Here is an 18,285-nt window from a genome sequence, read left to right on the forward strand (position 1 = left end):
ATCCTGAAACACTGCCAGTTGAGAAAATTAAAGCTATCTTCAAGTCGTATCTGGAATGCTGTCACTTTTCAAAAAACTGGTATCTACCCACAGCCAGCCAGATGTACCAACAGAATTGAAAAGGGCTGGTACACAGTTCAGTGGCTATCAAGTGTGCAAGTCACTCCAAAGTGACAGTCTTTAGAAGAGAGGGCACATTTCGGAGGCTCATCCAACCAACGAATGTATCCTACTCCCACTTCTCTATAACATATATAATAAAATATAAGCCAAAGCTTATTATTTCTGCAATGAAAGCTTTCAGCAGCCAGCAAATGGCATTTAATTTCTAGTGTGAAATATTCAACTTAAGCACCTGAAAAAATTTTCCCAGATGGACCTCTGAAATCCCTCGCCGCTCTGGTTGTACTTCCAATATTTCTATTAACAACAGGAGCAGAAGCCAAGGCAAACACACAGTTTGCTATCCTCCCCTGATCCCTAAAGCCGCTGTTACGTGCTTGCAGTCCTGCTGCAAACAGCCACACCGAAATGGACAGGGGATTCTAACAAGGCCATGATTGTTTCTCTCACTTCATTTGTGAGGTTCTCACATATTCATGCCTAAGCAGCAAACCGCTGAGGTTTGTGCAATGATCAATGCCCCTTCCATCCACCCCTGAAAGCAATCAAGAACAGACTTGCAAACTTGCTCTGTCCTCCTATTCATGAGCTGACATCAGCTAAGGGAGTAATCAATTTAGTTGGATACAATACCTATCTGTTCAGAGATCTTTTACTATTACAACAGAGAATTACTTTGTCTATATCAAAAGTAAGAATCAAGTAATAAAGATAGAGGTATACAGGCATTAAGAACACTTGGTATAGTCATTAAGAACACTTGGTATAGTATCAATCAGCCTGCAATACACAAGTCTCTTCTAAAGGTACTAAATACATCAAATGCCCAACACAACTCTCACATAGTTCTGCATTCCTAAGTGGCGCCTACAAGGCAAGCAGAGCCAGAGATCAGTCCCACTGCACAAAGGCTGACTTGTTTGTGTAGCCCTGATCAAATCTCGGTTCTGTTTTGACCAGCTCTGCAAAGATGGCTCTCTTGGGATCAGCTGGCTTCCAAGAGCAAGCGATTTCAATAACAGCTTTGTACCAAATCTAATGTCAAGAAGACCCAAGAGATCCATGAAAGGGCTCTCCTTCATATTTGGGCAGATCCCAAAGCTAGTCCAGACATAGTCCCAGACACTTACTGCTTTCTCTGTCATTCTTGAGAAACCACTCATTATCACACTGCCAAAGCCATCAAATCATCCAGCCACAAAACACACTGAAGCTGCAGCCAGTCACGCTCTGCTCAGCGCTGCCTTCGCCAGCACTCAGAGATCCCTTCTTGTTCAAAACGTTATTTTTGTTTGTTGCTTTTAAATGTCAGTCATTAATGCAATAACTATGAGGCACTGAGGGAAAAACAGTTCTACTTGCAACAACAATTGTATGCAAAGTAGCTTCTATCTTGCTTGATAAGCATCACACCTTAAAGCCAATAAAACAGGGAATGATTTGTGCAACAGAAGCAAGTAATACAGCATAGAGAACAACGAATAAGCACCAAAAACCAGCACAAGTGCATCTGAAATGATCCACAAGCATTGAGCGGCAATTGATAAAATAGAAAGTTATGGTCAACATGAAGCCATGCACAGAGGAAGAAATGCGGCCCTAATGATACCTACACACAATCACAGCCTTCATCACACAGAAGAGATGCTAAAATCACTGGGAATACTTCTATTAAAATGTCCATTTATACGTTGTGGAAAAAAGATAATGTTGACTACTGTATATGGAAGTAAGAATGAAAAGGATCATCACATTAGTATTACACAAATCCATGCTGCTCCCACAACTTGTGTTCTGCAGTGAATTCCCATCCTTTTGTCTGAAAAAAAGATATGGTAGAAAGACAATAGTATGGGAAAGATAACATGGGTGATGAGAAATAATGGAATGATTCCCTATGAAAAGAAATGATAAAGACTGGGATTCTTCAGCAAAGGAAACAGATAATAATGAGAGAAATACAACAGAATAATACCGTAATTTACAAAGGAAATGTGAATAATCATTCTCGGTTCACTTCTCCATAAACCAAGAGCTAGGGCACCAAATCAAAACCAAAAGAAGCTTTAACACCTCTACCGGCAATTTCAAACAGAGTAAGCATGTCTGTTTGCTTCTACACAGATCATGTTAAATTACGGGATCTATACCAGAGGATGGTATGGGAAAGGAAGGATCCAAGTGGCTGAGACAAGATTACATGAACCCGCGGAGAACAGCTCCATCAGGGCCATGAACTCACTGCTGTGCTTCTCCCACCTGGAGCTATGGATGGCAGGCTGACAGAAAGCAATCATTGCATTTTTTCAATTTTGGGCTTTTTTGTATTTACCTAAACTTCGCTACCACAGAACATGGTGAACTACATGTCATTCTGAGCAATGTGCCCATTACTTGAGTAAAGGGAAAACAACCTAGAATGTCTTTTGGGACTATGTTTTACCTTACATTTTTCATATGTATGTAACTTCTCATCTATTAAGCATTATTTCATGAGCAATAATTTTTTTCTCAGGGTAAATTCAATTAGCATAAAAAGTCTGCAATTAAAACAGCTTGCAACCATCCCATGACCCGTACAGAGCTGGAAAGGGAATAATTTCCTGTTCTATTCATGGTAGAAAATAATTCTTTCTGGGACTGATAAAGGTAGTTACATATTTATTTCCAATAAATTCTATGCCTCCCACATGCTGCTCTGCTATTTCCTTTCTCCCACTGCCCTTGCTGCAGCTGCTCTCTAGAATTAAAAGCAAGATGTACATGCAGAAGCCCTACCTCATTTGGAAAAGAGACAGGTCTAATAGGGCAAGAACTGTGCACTCTTTCACCAAAACCCCCGTGGGAAGAGGCAGGCATAGGCTGTAACAGAGGCACTGACAACATCTCAGCTCAAACGGCTTGAGATTGTCTACTGGAGACACACAAATAAACATTACATTACAGCCATTACTTCTGCACACTATAAACCTGAATTACAGAGCCAAGCTATCAATATACCCTGAAGCAGAACCTTGTTTTGTGTAATACCAGGCTATCGAGTATCAAAACGCCTTGCAAACATTAAGACTCAACCTGGCAACTAAAAACCCACTCCTTCAAGATGTTAAGCAGTAGACAAAGCCAAACACCATAATCTGCTAGAAATTAGTCACGCTGTCTGTTCCACTGTTCTTCCTTCATATCAAAGCTTTAATTGAGAACAGCAATTCATTACTAAGAGCTAAAATACACTATCTTTTCAAGATGATAAAGGCACTTATTTACATGGTAGCAGCCCAAAACGATCCTCCAAATAAATTTCGTCATCTCAGAAAAGCACAGGTCTTGTTTGGTAAAGATATTTAGCATCCTGTTTACCCAATAATTTCCATTAAAAAAAAATAATTTATCTTTTAGTCTATCCCACATCTCATCAATCCTTCACAGTAACTGCTGATAAACACTGTTCATCAAGGAATTCACCCCAATACCAGAAAAGCATATTCCTTTATCACTACAAATATCTGTATTGCTCTAACAACTCTCTTGGTGCATTTTTTTTAAAAAAAGAGCAACAATCCTTTCAATTCTATACATGAGTTGCAACCAAAGCCTGTTCATTCAGGCTCCTGAAAAGGGCAAGGTACCTTCCCTTTTGCCTACATCTGACTGAAATCCTAACCAGCCACAGCATTTATACATAGAACACCTTGCTTGGCTAAACCACAGATCATTTCACCTTTTAGCACCAATAAAAAAAAAAATAAAAATTAACAAAGTGCCGCATGCTGCTGTCTCAATACATTTCAAAGCCAGAGTGCTTTGCAGAGTGAGAAGCAGCATCCAAGAGCAGAATGCAGCAGTGCCAGGCCAGAAGACACTCTCCAGAAGATGTAGAAGGCTGTCTGATAAGAATGGCGTTCCTCCTTACTCCAGGATTAAGATGAATACGAGACCATTGGCATACCACTAAGCCCACGCTCGCAGACCTAGCTGACTGAGGGAAATAAATCGCCTCTTGACATAAAGCAAGCGTCCCTGTGCAGCAGAGCATTATCAAAATGTCAGTAACAGAATAAAACCCAACAATTAACCCAAGAATGTTGGAGGAACACAAAGGAAAAACCTCATTCATATTTAGTATGTAACTCTTAAGACTTTGCCCCCAAGAGCTGTGCAGCTGGCTGTGAGCTTGGCTTTGAAGGATATATACATCACTCTAGGGGGGGGGGGGCTGAAGACGGGCCAAAGGAAGCAGAGGACTCGAAAGAAAATAAAGAGCCTCACCATACTGAGCTCTCAAATTGAGGAACTAGCTCTCTGCAAGTTATCTGCATGAAGCATTCTTTGGCAGCCCGTGGGCACTGGGCACAGAACAGGACGCTCCGATATGCATTTTCCCAGCATTTGCACAATCAAAAGCGGGGCCGACAGGGCTCAGCTTGTTTCTGCGCCAAGACACTTGCAGCATCCCACCCCCAGGCACACACATGGGCCCAGAAGTCAGCTGCTAAGCAAGTTACTGTCTTCCACTCTCAGAAAGGGAAACTGTACAATTCCCAGGAAAGCTTCTAAACAAACTTCACCTTTTCAAAACATTGCACTTAAGCCACAAGTAGCCCAAAGAATATATGCAGTTTACTCTGCTCAATTTAGCCTGGTGAACACCAAATGGAGCATACTGCACCTACTAGTCTCAAGCTCATTTTGTCAGCAGCTTGTTTCTCCAAGCCTCATCTGGAATTTCATCCCTCACTACCACCACCAAAGTTCATCAATTTTTTAGGTGCAGAGTCACAAAAGCCTTGGTACAATTTGTTGTTAGCAGCCAAAGAAGTTCGTTCTTGTATCTGGGAGCTTTTGCTCAGGAACTCTTCTGGCCATCTTGGAGAGAAATTCATCATTAAATTGGCGTAAGCCATGCGAAGTTTATTACTATAATCACAGCCAAACCTACCATCTGTCAAGCCATTACTTATGCCACTTAACCAAAGCTGTTAAAAATGGCTTTTTACAGAAAACAGTATCAATGTAGTGTACTCCAAGTAAGAGAAAGCAAGTCGGGTTTTTTTAATTTTTAAATACAGTTCAGCTTGCAACAATCTCTAAGTCCTTTTCCTATACTTCTGAAAAGCAAGAAGTAAAAAGTTACATACCACTGATGGCACTCAGCACTTTGATCCCATTTCTGCAAGGCAGCTTCTATCACTTCTTTCCCTGCAAGGAAGTGGTCAGAGGTAAGAAATTCAGCTGCTTTCCCCCTTAACTTCTTTCTCTGGAGCTGTTAAGAGTACAATACTACAATGGCATAAAAGTAATAAAATTAAAAAAATACATTTGAAAACATCCCATAAATAATTTTCCTGCTTTTGCAGTGATACCGAACATCCAAGACCACTCAAAGAGATCACACATATTTGTAGTACAGTAGCAAACTGTGCTGACCTGTCAACATGGTTTCACCTCATTTGGAAGTACAGTTACCTATCGTGAAAACATCCTCCACACCATGTTAAGAAAAGTTAATTAGAGCTTTCAGTGGTTTTGTTCTGAAGCGCTTCACAGCCTCAGACCCAGGACCCACCCCCACTTCTCCCTCTCTCCTCCAAGAGCCTGCAGTCTCAAAAAGCTGAAAACTAAGCACCTAGTGAAGGCTAAAACAACTATCAAAATAGCACTTAAAATTTCGTGTAATGTAAGTGTAATATGTAAATAGTAAATGGCTACACTGATTTCCAGAAAAGAATAATTATATTAGATACAGTATTAAGTAACCATAGTTAAGTGCATAATAAACAGGATAGAAATTTAGGACCGTACCTTTTATTGCACACCTTAACTGTGACAAAAATGATTTTTTTATTGTTTTATTTTGACCCACCTACAACCTTGCAAACAAACCACGTTTTAGATAGTGAAGAAGAACAAGGGAAAGAAACCAAACTGATTCCTCTAAGTAAATATGCATTTAAAAATATGCTTCTTTTTTATATCTGCACATGTTAGCAATACAGAAAAACTGAATGCATTACAGCAAAACTTGTTTAATACCACACAGGATGATAGCTTTGACAAACTTTTACACTTATAAGTAGCCCTTGGTCTACTTATAATATCTTTCAGAAAGCATAAATTTTAAACACACAGCACCACAGTACTGCTAGCTACTTACCTGAAAAAAAATTACAAGAAAAAACATATATCCACCACATTTTTTGCAATAGTAGTGTTTATAAATCTGAAGTGTAACGTCAGCTATGAACACCCCCTTCCTTTGCCTCAAATACACAATTCCTTACCATCAGATGCGTACGATCTCTTCTCATCTGCGTCCTCTGTGATTTCGCACATATCGCTATGCGCTCGGGCCAGGCGCCAAAGAAATTCTTTCTGACCTGCATACTGCAGTAAAAACATAAACGTTGATATATCAAGACCCATTCTGCCATTGACAAAGACCACAAGAAAGAAAAATCAAGTGGGTGCACATACTAGAAGTCACACAGACATTTTCTGAAACCTTAAAAGGCCCAACTCTACGAGAACTGAAGCAGAACCACAAGAGAGCAAACTGGATGCCCAAATTTTTAATTAAGTTTCCAATGCTACACTATTGCTACCGGTCCAATTGTTGTCGACTTCTCACAGGGAACCCCTCCACTTAATGGCTATACTGGGGTTAGTTCTTCAGCAGTCCCCAGTACCCTCAAGGCACTATGGGGGTGGAAATCACCCTAAACCTCACTACTTCCTTAATTAAAATTCACAAATTGAATTTTACTTTTTCTGTGCCTCAGTCCACATCCAAGCAGTTTCACATCCTGCCTCGATCTTAAACCTGGGATGGTACAGTAGGTGTACTGCTAAATTTTAAGCAGGCATGTTCTGACAAACTCAAACTTACTTAAAAAAAAAACCTAGAAAATTAAAACACAACCACTTACGAGTTTGGCTTCTTTTGTGATAGTATTGTAAATAAAAGAAAAGAAAGTGGGAGAATCACCACAAAAAGCATATGAGAGAATTTCAGAAGCCAGCAGGTCTGGTGGGAAGGGAAAAAACAGAACTACCTGAAATAAGAACTGATCCAGTTGTCTGTTATTTCTTTCCTTCTGCTCCTCCTGGAAATACAGGAGCCAAAAAGGTATTGCTCTTTAAAAAGCTGGTGACGCAAAACGTTTCCTTTGCTGGCTACACAGTACTTGGGTAAACACTAACAGAGGCTGAGAGCACAAGTGCAGCGGGCACAGACACGCCTGCACTGGGGCTCCAAGCCACATTTCAATACCGAGTGCATCAGCTGTGCATGGCCAGAGGTCTAAGCCAGCCACCTGCAACAGCTCAAGAAAGCTGCCACTGCCCCTCGCCACATCCCCACACCCCAGCGGCAGCACCAGCATTCATGGAATCAGGGGACTGATTCCCATTGCCTATGTGATATAAAAAAAGACACATTCTTTAAGGTGGCAAAACACCTGCACCATCCAGGTTTGTAATCTCCTTAACTAACATACACATAGGTGTTGCCTAACCTTTCTGTCTGAACACTCTACTTATTTATCCCATGAACCACCACACGCGTGCCCTGGGCAGTCCTCAGGAGGGCCAAGTTTCCCGAATACAGATCGAGCCATTGCATTTGCAACGGGGAAAACGTTCTCACAACATTTGCCGTGTTTACTGTAGACACACAGCACTGTTATTTTACACATGTACAGTGTGTTCACTCAGGGAAAGCAATGACATGAAGAGACATGGAGTTCCAAGACTGAAAAGCAACTGGAAACTGGCTGCTGCTGCAAAAAACAATTCTGGCCTTCAGCCCGCTCCCAAGCTGCTCCTGAGGAAGTGGGCCACTGGAAGCTGGCCCAGATGTTGTGTAGGCCTTGGACCCTACTAAGATGTGCAATTTCCTCTTTCCCAGCTATTTAGCTGAAAACACAAATCACTGCTGGAAAATATAAAAAGGCAACCTTTACCGCCAGTTTATTATTCAGCAGCAGCTGGAATCCCTCTCTTTTCTCCTGCTCATCCCCACTGTGCAAGTGGTCAGCCTGCTGCAGTAGCTGACCCAGTCCTTCCTCTAGCGAGGAATCTAAGATTAAATGCGTTTCATCCTCGTTGACGAGATCCAAGGAATCCCGTCGTGCAGTTCTCACTGTTTCACAGCTCACTTCATCTTCCCCTTCTTCACTTTCTCTCTCAGACTCCCGGTCGTAATCAGACTCAGCGTTGGCTGTGGTGTACCTTTGAGGGGGGAAAAAACCCACCCCACAATGCAAAATTAGTTTGAGGAGATGCTGTGCAGCCTATACAGTTTTATACATACAGTACAGAAAAAACAGCTCTTCCTAATAGGAGCGTCTTAGTTTACCCTGGAGAACTCTGTACAATCCAAGTGTCTCAAATAACACACCGATCATTATCTCACATGTAATATACACAGCCTCAGAAAGTTGAAGAAAGAAGGCCCCCGCAAAAGTTAAATAGAACTCGGCCGCAAGTGTCCACATCACACTTGCACACCCTAACAGCTTCTCTTAGGCCTTCTAACGTCAGTGTAAGAGAATTAATTAACAACTAAGAACAGAACCAGGACGACTCAGTTAAACGTATGGATTACAAAAGAGAATTTCAACAAAAAATCTGACACACACCCCCATGTGGAAAATATAGCCTGAGGTTTCTGGCCTGCTCCAGGAAATTTCAGACACAATAGCTGTTTTGGCAATATCTAGTACCTTCATCATCTTGTCTGAGCGCTAAATACAAACCAGCTTGTTCACACCGACATGTGAAAAGGTGCAGAACAGCAGGAGAGTGATCAAAACTATTTCACATGAGCAAGAAGTCCAGCAAGGAGACAGCAGATGAGCCACTACATGTACAAAAGCCCAGGCCATGATTAGCTGCTAAATTAGTCAACGGAACCAGGATAAAGCTCAGATCAAAGTTTCTGCAAACAGCAAAAAGCAAGCTCCCCAAATCATATACAGGCATCTAAGCTAGAAATTTAAAACAGCATTATATACATTGACTGATACCACTGCAGTGGGGTATCTACTTATAAAACTGATTTATTTTTAAAAACGACTCTTTATTTGTCCCCCCTCACATTTATCTGCAAATTTTTAACTGAAGAGTAAGCGCAAGTCAGACAGTAGTTTAATTTATATTTGGGGTTTGTTGGTTTATCTGAATAGAAAGCTCTCTTCCTGAAGCAAGTTACTTCAAGACCCACAAACACTTAATTCTAGGGGATGTTTGTAATTGTTACCCAATTAAACTGTGCCCAAGCTGACTTTACAAGTTCTGCTAGAATTGAAAGCCATTGCAGTCTGGGGGCGTTCGGTAACTACAGCTGCACTCCCTTTTGCTCTGGCTGAGGGAGAGCCCCGTGCTCTGTGTGTGAAGCTGCCTTTGTCTGGAGGCAAAGATATGTGACCAAAGTCCATATCTGAAGAAAGCAGTTACAGTAATTTGGCGACACATAGATAATGACTATGTTATATATATTTTAAAATATATATATATATATTTAGCTTTTTGGCTATCAAAGCTTCAATTTTCTGAGAACCATCAATAATGCTCAAGCATTTCCCCCTCTGATAGAAGGTAAACATATGCCCTCACTCACCACAGCCTCCAACCTTCACCCATAAATTTAAAAACACACCACTCTGTAGTGAAATATTTTAAGACAAGAAATACAGTAAGAGTCAGCCTTATCACTGCAAAGCCAGGAAAGCAAGCACTACAAGACGACATGCTGGAGATTACACAGGCAGCACTAAATTAACGGATAACGTCGCGACACAGTGGTAAGTGACACTGGCATGGCTCTGCTCCACATTAGAAACTTAATTTCCTGGTATTTTCTTAAGATTAATGATATTATAAGCTCTCTAGACCACCTCATTTTCGGTACTTAAACACAAACTCCTCAAATTCTCCTATTTCCTGTCCTAACCGACTGTGCAGCACAATTGTGGGCTACACAGCTGTGACACTGTCTCACTACAACATTTTACTGGCAGCTGCAAAGATTTCAATATTTCAGCTGAAAAACACTTTTGAGCCATGTTGATGACTCCTGAAACACAATACGGTTTTAAAAAACAGGCAGCGATGGACGGCTCCTCTACACTTTTTCTCTTCACCACAAAAATGTGTTTTCTCCAAGACAGCTCACGCAAGTTGCTGCCAGTTTAAAAAGACAAGTATTACCGTATGTAACTTCATAAACTCAACAGTTTTCAGAAAGATTAAGGGATTTAATGTTATCAGCCTGTTTTCTCAAGTTTACAATGATGGAAAGTTCCTAAATGTTCTCATATGCTGAGGCCTCTGGCTAGCACACATTCTGAACAAAAACGAAAACACACTATCTGGAACAAAAGAGCACACGGACAGAGGCGGCAGAGAAGCCCAAAAGACCAAGGCAGTGCCAAAGCAATACAGAGAAATTAAGCAGCCCAAGACTGACCTTTGGGCTCCTGAAAGCTCATCATGATTTTTGTGAATTGTATATGAAATCTGAGAAGATGCTTATGTCCATGCGGTTTACAAACTAAAGCTGAAATGTGAGTTTTTCTTTCTGAATTTCATTAAAATAATCCAATTGTCAGAAATGAATACACAGCTGAAACTTCCCTGCTGAGAATAGTCTCATTCTTCCTCCCAGTGGCTGCTAAAAAGCTAAACCAGTCTTTTCCAAAATTTACATTTCCTACCTTGATTTTCTACTAGGAAATTTTAGTATTTACATCTCTAAAAGACAATATTGCATAGTAAAGGCAGCTCGTCCCAAACAGACTAGTATTATATCTATTTGCACAGGGCACAGGCCAGAGTAAGAAATTATATACTACTAGAATTTTTTTAAAGTTAGACGAGAGCTGCTTATGCACTGATTCTCCACACTGATCATTAAACCTAATAACAGATCTTAAACAAAAAGTAAGAACTCCTCCAATCATCACATTTTAATTAAGTAATGAGGTTTTGCAGAAAAACAAATCCCTGCTCCACAGTCCACTTGAGGTCCTCCAAGGATGATGCCTTCTCTGAACCTCAGAATTGTTGTCGGCTTGCATCATGACTTAAAATTTTCTAACAATCAGATGATACCTACAGCTGGCATCCACTGAGTAAGACCACTGCTTTCAGCATGCTTTACAAAATGCATTGGCACCCCGATGGCTCGATGCATCTTTCATTATCTAGATAGCAAGGTCTTGTCTCCAGAACCAACTATAAAGTTTTAAAATTTGTTATGCAGCCTTGTTATCGATTACACCACAGTGAACCACTTACTCCCTAATTTTGCTTCACATAAACACCCACACATCAGCTCCCTCCTGCTTCACCACTTCAGCTACTAAAGATAAAATACTAAAAAGCCACAGTTCTCTGGCCATCACAACGCCTCTTTCCTGCGGATCCATGTCCTTTGTTCTAGGATGCTGCTACAGCACCGGCTGCTTTGTCCCCTGATTACAAACCCGTGCTACCAAGTGTCAGCACACACCAGCTGACTGGTCATTTAGCTGCTACCAAACAGCACGTCATGCCCAAATTCTGCCTGCCTTGCTCTCAGTACTATAATTAACTTCCTTCGTTAAGTTACATTTCCTTTCAACTTCCTTGGGAAAGCACATACAGCCAGCACTGCATATTTTAGAACACGCTTACACACCTCAAAAGTTATACAATTCATCTGATTAAGGCACAGAAGAGAAGCGTTTCATCGGAAAGACGGCAGTCACATACATGTAAGCAGCAGACCTCTTGTTACCTATCTAATACGAGTACACTTGCATTTACTTTGTAATTTTTATAGGTGTTAAACTATACAGTACTTTTCACCTGGTTTCAAATTATTAAGACCTAAGCAACACAACTGTTTGGTGTGAGACACTGAGAAAACTCCATTATGAAATACCCTAGCCAAAGACATTTTAGTTAACTGGAATATATTTTTAACTCTCTCAAGTTTTCCAGCCATTCTAAAATATATTATTGTATGGAAGTTTTATTTATAAAATCTCACTCAAGTCCCAGGCTGGACTTCTACTTCCCTTCTTTCTGTGAAATTCCCTAATCAAATTATTGCTTAAAATAACCCTCAAAAACTATTTATTTTTTTTCTTCTTTCCCCCCTTTCTCTTGAAGTCAGAATCATTGCACTTCTCTCCATCTGGCCCCGGCAGTCACGGACTTCGTGTAATAAAAGCACATAAAACCAGGGTGACAGACACCTAGTGATGAAAAAAATCCCTTCCTTTCTGTTATAAACTGCTCAGGCGTAAGTAGTTGGGCACCAAAGCCCCTAAAAGCTGCTTCTAACTTGGTCCTCTGCTTACCCTCCTTCACTTTCTCCATCATCCGTGTTGGCTGCTCCTGAGCTGGCTGTGAAATAAATGGAACTGGAGCCTGTGGAATCCCTTCTTTCTCTAGGAAACCGCCTCCGGCGAGTTACTTTCTGGGTTTCTTCCAGATGGGATCTTTGAGGAAGGCAAAAAGATAAATAAACATTTGATAGCGAAACATCTGCTATTTCACTTCCATTTTCCTCTCTAGCAGATTCTATCCAATTTGCTTTATATCCAAAGAATTCACAAGGTGACTTACTCCTGCTTATACAAACACTCTGCTACCATACAAACACTGCATTCTACAGCTAAGGCAAGTCTACCCACAGAGCTGGTCCACATACAATGCATATATGCAATCCATATACAAAGAGGTAATCATATCACATGTATTCCTCCGATTTCCTCAATGAACAAAGACAAAGGAATCCTGAAACACCTTGCAGAATATAGGACTTCTTATTCTGTATCAAAAGTTACCTACAGCTGGCAGCAGTCAGAGAGAAAACAGCAGCAGCAAGAGACAAACATTTACAGAACAAATACATTTTCTGGTCTAGAATACAAAGCAAGTGTCACTACTTGAATACTCCATAAGAAAGAAAAACAACCCTGGCTAAACATACAGGTTTTTTACGTTAATCTCACCAGAGGCCAAGGCCAATGGAAACTATAGAGACACTTTTGCCACTTTTGTATTTTAAATTTAACATACTCAGTCATGGCTGGTTTATCATGCTATGGAGTAAATACGGGCAACAGCAGAAAAAGACAAAAAAGGGCAGAGTCGATACCTGACTTCACCAACGATTTCTGCCGCTAAGTGCTGCAGGGTGTTTCGTAGCTCCTCCACTTCTTTTCTTAGCTCTGCAATGTTTCTCACCACAAAGTCAAGGCGCTCCAGCACATCCACCTGCTCGTCATGCCTTAGGAGAGGCGCGTACATCACACCATCTTCCGCCTCTGCAGGCACTGGCAATCTGGGCACAACTTAAAGAAAACAAGAGGAGAGAAAGTTCATTAGATGCAAACATGAAAGGACCTTACCTGGGATATCTTAGCACAATTTTGTTTTCGGAAGAGGGAGGAGATGAGGCTTGGTCTCGAGTACTGCCACCTGACCTGGCCTAAGGTTCTGGGCTCTTCAGCTGGTTTACTGCTCCCTCCTCTGACACAAGCACTTGTAAGATTTTTTCTTAAAAAGAGCAAAATCCATACTGAATATCACGAAGTCTACTGTAGATGAAGAAACTGTTGTTGTGTTGGTTGTTTTTTTTTTTAAAAAAGTCCTTACTGCAAATTAATTTAATTCCTATTCTCCACACTTCTGTACTAACACCATGCTGAAAAACTACTCTGCTTTTCTCCTGAATTGCAATCAACTCAGGAAGCTATCAGCCACGAAAGCAACCAGCTTACAAGATAACGTGACAGAAGTCATTCTACCCTTATTCAAGGGGAAAAAAAAACACCCCACAGAAACCCAGAGAGCAGACATCAGACTAAGTAGCAGTTTAGTCATTAAAATGTGTCACTGCCTTCCACTGAGCAACTAGAATCTTTACCATTCACTCTGATCTTTAAACCCTCTTGCAAATACAGCATGACCAACTGGCACATAAGAACAGATTTACACCTGTGGATTTTAAATATGTTCTCTTGAAAGCTCAGATATTATAAATAAATATACTACCAGTTAAGTGAATTTAAGAAGGAACACTCTTTTTGTATTAACGACAACAACAAAGATAATCACTCTCAAAAAAGCAGCCAGATTTGTGGAAGACAGGTAACACAGGTACCCTGTGTTAACGCACTGGACTCAAGAGATAAAAAAAGTCAAAACTCTCCTAAATAAAGCAGTACTGTAACCTTTTCCCTACTCTTTTTTTGCTTCTCAGACATGTCAGTTTGCTCTGCTGCTTTCTCAAGAAGGAGCTGTACACAGTGTCAGTGTGCTGGTTTCAGGCACCTGCTCCCCGTGCAGCACTTGTCACTCCCCCGTTACCCCACGGCCGACGCTCCCGTCCTCCCAAGTCCCGCTCAGGACCTGCTGCTCCAGGGGCAAGCCCCACGAGCCTGGATACACCGACTCCTCCCCGGGTGTACGGCTGGCAGCCAGGGCTGACACTGCAGTGATAGCAGCCGGCCTGGCCCCTGGGGACCCCCCGCCCTCTCGCCTGAGGCTCCATGCGGCACAAGGCTGCGGCAGGAGCATCTAAACCGGGCCGCGCAGCACCACAGGTTAAACCCCCGCCACAAGGCAGGCACGGACAGGCCGTGGGGTACCCCACAAACACAGTTCAGGGAAAATTCTTCCCCCACGAGCGATGTTAGCTCTGAGTCTGGCCCACTGCCCCGCGGGGACCCACCGGCCCGGGCCCGCCGCCTCGTGTCAAAGCCCGGCAAGCCCCCCGCTCCGCACAGCCCGGGCCGCGGCCGGCAGCCGGCACTGGGACAGACCCGGCGCCGCCGGGCTCCGCGGGCCGCAGGCGGCCCCTCCGGCCAACGGCTCGAGCGGCAGCGCCTCAGCACCGGCAGAGCCCGCCCGTCGGGGAGGGGGCAGGCCGCCGCCTCCCTGCCCCGGGCCTCGCACCCGCCGGCCCCACCGCGCCCTCCTACCCTGGCTCCGGCGCCCCGCCGCCGCCGCCGCCTCCGCCGCGCCGCGCCGCCAGGCCCGCCCGGCCCGCCGCCGCCTGAGCGCCCAGAGCAGCCCCAGGCCCAGCCCGGCGCCCGCCGCGCCCAGCGCCAGCCCCAGCGCCAGCCGCCCCGGCCCGGCCCGCGCCATCGCCTGCCGCGCGGCCACCTGCGCCCGCCGGCACCCAATGGCGCGGGGCCGCGTCATCGCCGCGCGACGGGGGGGCGGGGCCCAACGGCGGGGCGGGGCCCGGGGCAGGCGGGGGGCGCGTACAGCTACGGCTGCGCCTGCGCGTACACCGGCACCTGTGCCTGCATCTGCACGTACACCTGTACCTGCGCCTACAGCTAGACCTGCACCCGCACGTATACCTGTACCTGCACATAGGGCTGCACCTGCACCTGCGCATACAGCTACACCAGCACTTGCACATATGCCTGCACCTGCACGTACGGCTGCACCTGCACATACAGCTGCATCTGTGTCTGCACCTACACCTGCAGCTGCAGCTGAACCTACACCTGCAGCTGAACCTACACCTGCACTTACTTACACTTGCACCTGCCCCCATACCCCAGCCCTACAGCCGCACCCCCCAGCATGGTGGCCTGCCTCACTGCCACAGTCAGTTCTGGTGGGCCAGGGGCCAACACTGCAGCAGCCGCTGGCTCGTCACCCACCCGTCACCTGGTGCCCTGTCCCTGTCCCCTCTGTCCCACCTGCCGAGGGGCCCTAGAGGCCGGGCAGCACCACCCCACCCCCCACCCCACCCCCACCATATTGCGGACAGTACCTGGGTGATGCAGCCTTCATATCGCTGCTCTAATAAAGCGATAAGCGGCTCCTGGCGGGAGCAATATCCGGACAGCGCAGGGGCTCTGCTCTTTCCCTTTAACCCCCTCGCACCCGCAGACAGCAACCGGGTGCCAGCAGGCTGGTGCATCTGGAATCCCAGCTGGATTCAGTGTTCCCTCACTATCCTTCAGCCCCACGGCTGCTGAGGGACACGGTGGGGGTGGGAAATGGTGATTTTAGCAAGCAAACCCTCTGCAGGCTCGTAACGGTGTCGGGGGTGCAGAACGCCACCGGCTGTGGGTGGGGGAGGAGGTATTTGAGGTGGAAATAGACTGTGCAGGGCCGGAGGGCAGGAGCGGCCAAACAGCCAGCCTGAGCGCCGGGGGCTGCATTTCTCCATCCTGCAGCAACCCCCAGCGTGACCTCCCACCTGCTGCTTATACTGGGATTATGGAAACCAGCAACGCCTTTTTCTGGAACAGCCACGGGAAAACCAGTGATTCCTTTAACACCCTCTACAGTGTACTCATTCCCAGCTAAAAAGGTGGGTTAAAGATGTTCTGTGGTGCCCGTGCCCGAGTGCCAAGCCAGCACCATTTAACCGGTGTCACAATTCCGGTGGCAGCAATCAGGCAGCTTGCTCATCTCCCACTGTGTAATTCACCTTCAAGAAGCAAAGCCACACCTCAGGGTCAGGGGTGCTCATCCTGAGCTGCTGCCCTCTGTCCAATTAATAATATTCTGGCCGGGAAATTTAATTGGGTGCTGCAGAAAGAAGAGGGTGTTAATTAGAAAAAGCGGCTGCTGTCAGAGGAGGAAAAATAAAGCTCTGCATATGCCACTTGCCTCTTGTAAGTGTGGGTAATGGGGTGATGGTTTCTGCAGAGTCAAATGACCCTTTTCTCTCTTTTATCTGAATTACTGGGAGAGATTCCAAGCCGGCAGCTCCCGCTGGCCCCTGTTGCTTGGCATGTTCGCTGAGGGCTGTAAGCAGACCAGTCGGAGCCAGTGCCAAAGGGTAATAAGTTGCTTTCAGATGATGAATGGTACCACTGAGATACATTGTGCTGTGCTTTATGGCTCGCTCTCACGCCACTGCAGGGCCGAGCGCTCGGGCTGGCTCCCAGATTCTGGTATCTCATCAGGAAATCCAATACCAAAATATTGTGTGCAGGCTCTGTTTTCATTTCCCTCTCTTATCTCCCCCCCGGCAATAAAGAGTGGTGTATGAGCCAGACCGACCAGCGAGAGCAAGAGCTGGGCAGGCTGCCACCGGGCAAGAACCCTGGCTATATTTTTCTTTAATTTGTGGATAGACCGAAGGCTCTGGATTTCACATCTGTGTTATTTTCTGTGGCCAGCAGGACAGTAACCGCCTGAGGCCGCCCGGTGGAGGTCCAAAGGGGTTACGGATTTCGGACTGTTGAAATCAAACACAGCCCAGGTGAAATGCGCAGGAGGCAACATTTCCCTTTCATTAACTGGGCAACAGAGGCAACAGTGTGTTAATTTATCACACTAGAAGCCAAACACAGGTTTACATCAGAGTTAGGAGTAAACATTTGGACTGGTCTGGCAGTGGGGAATTTTGGAAGACCCTCTTTAGGATGAAAATGATCTAAACGAGCTGATGTTTAACCTGTGGAGTGAGGTCTCCCCCATACAGCTTGAAATGAATATACTGGGATATTTGGGGCACCTTTTAGGAAGATGATGACGTCAGCCTCTGCTGGTTATTTTCTTTTATCATGCCAAACCCAAAAACGGTCAATAATAATGTTAATAATAACAGTTAGCAAAGCTTGGCTTTGTTGGAGCGTTTCCTTTAGCCTAGCGAGCAGAAATGTTAATTTTCTCCCTTGCTCCCTGTCACAGTTAATCAGCAACTCGGGGCAGCTCAGAGAAACGGGCCGCAGGTCAGGCAGGAAGGACACGGTGCAGCCAGGTTCCTTGGCACGGGAGCATCCTTCTTCTGCTTTCTCCTACAGTCATTTATTTCTGAAGATTACTAGCAAAGTTAGCAATTGATTACGGGTTGTTAATCATTTCTAGTGAGCTGCATGGAGAGGTTTCTGTTCAAGTTTTGAGACTAGGGAACTATTATTTGCTATTTATGGACAGATTATTTGCTTTATATATAGTTTTAAAACTGCTAGGGTGGGTGTCGAGGTGGGAATTACTCCATCAGCACCTACAGAGGAAGTATCTCTCTCTGTCCTGGCCTTGGGAAATGAGCTTCTCCTCAGATTTTGAAGGGATTTAAACCCCCACGCCTCCAGATAAAAGCTCAACAGTCCGTAGAAAAAGTGACTTTTTTTCCCTGATATGCTGGTTATGCCACACATCCTGCTTCAGGGGAATGTTTGGAAAGGA

At 44.5% G+C, this 18,285-nt stretch overlaps 1 protein-coding gene across 4 annotated transcripts in view; it reads right to left on the bottom strand.

The window, feature by feature from the left end:
- RMDN3 (regulator of microtubule dynamics 3) overlaps positions 1 to 18,285 on the bottom strand; it is a 43,840-nt gene that overhangs the window by 22,399 nt on the left and 3,156 nt on the right. The window contains exons 1-6 of one of the 4 annotated variants that reach the window (XM_040609482.1): positions 15,102 to 15,267; positions 13,274 to 13,469; positions 12,471 to 12,611; positions 8,085 to 8,352; positions 6,405 to 6,507; positions 5,262 to 5,322 (exon numbers count right to left, since the gene is read on the bottom strand). In XM_040609482.1, the coding sequence (XP_040465416.1) occupies positions 5,262 to 5,322; positions 6,405 to 6,507; positions 8,085 to 8,352; positions 12,471 to 12,611; positions 13,274 to 13,469; positions 15,102 to 15,267 (935 nt within the window). Of the gene's footprint in view, positions 1 to 5,261; positions 5,323 to 6,404; positions 6,508 to 8,084; positions 8,353 to 12,470; positions 12,612 to 13,273; positions 13,470 to 13,601; positions 13,848 to 14,529; positions 14,802 to 15,101; positions 15,268 to 18,285 lie in introns of those variants that run through there. The other 3 variants (XM_040609483.1, XM_040609485.1, XM_040609484.1) reach the window with 3 other exon arrangements.

The sequence above is a fragment of the Falco naumanni genome, chromosome 10 (assembly GCF_017639655.2).
Source record: "Falco naumanni isolate bFalNau1 chromosome 10, bFalNau1.pat, whole genome shotgun sequence".
Lineage (NCBI taxonomy): Eukaryota > Metazoa > Chordata > Aves > Falconiformes > Falconidae > Falco > Falco naumanni.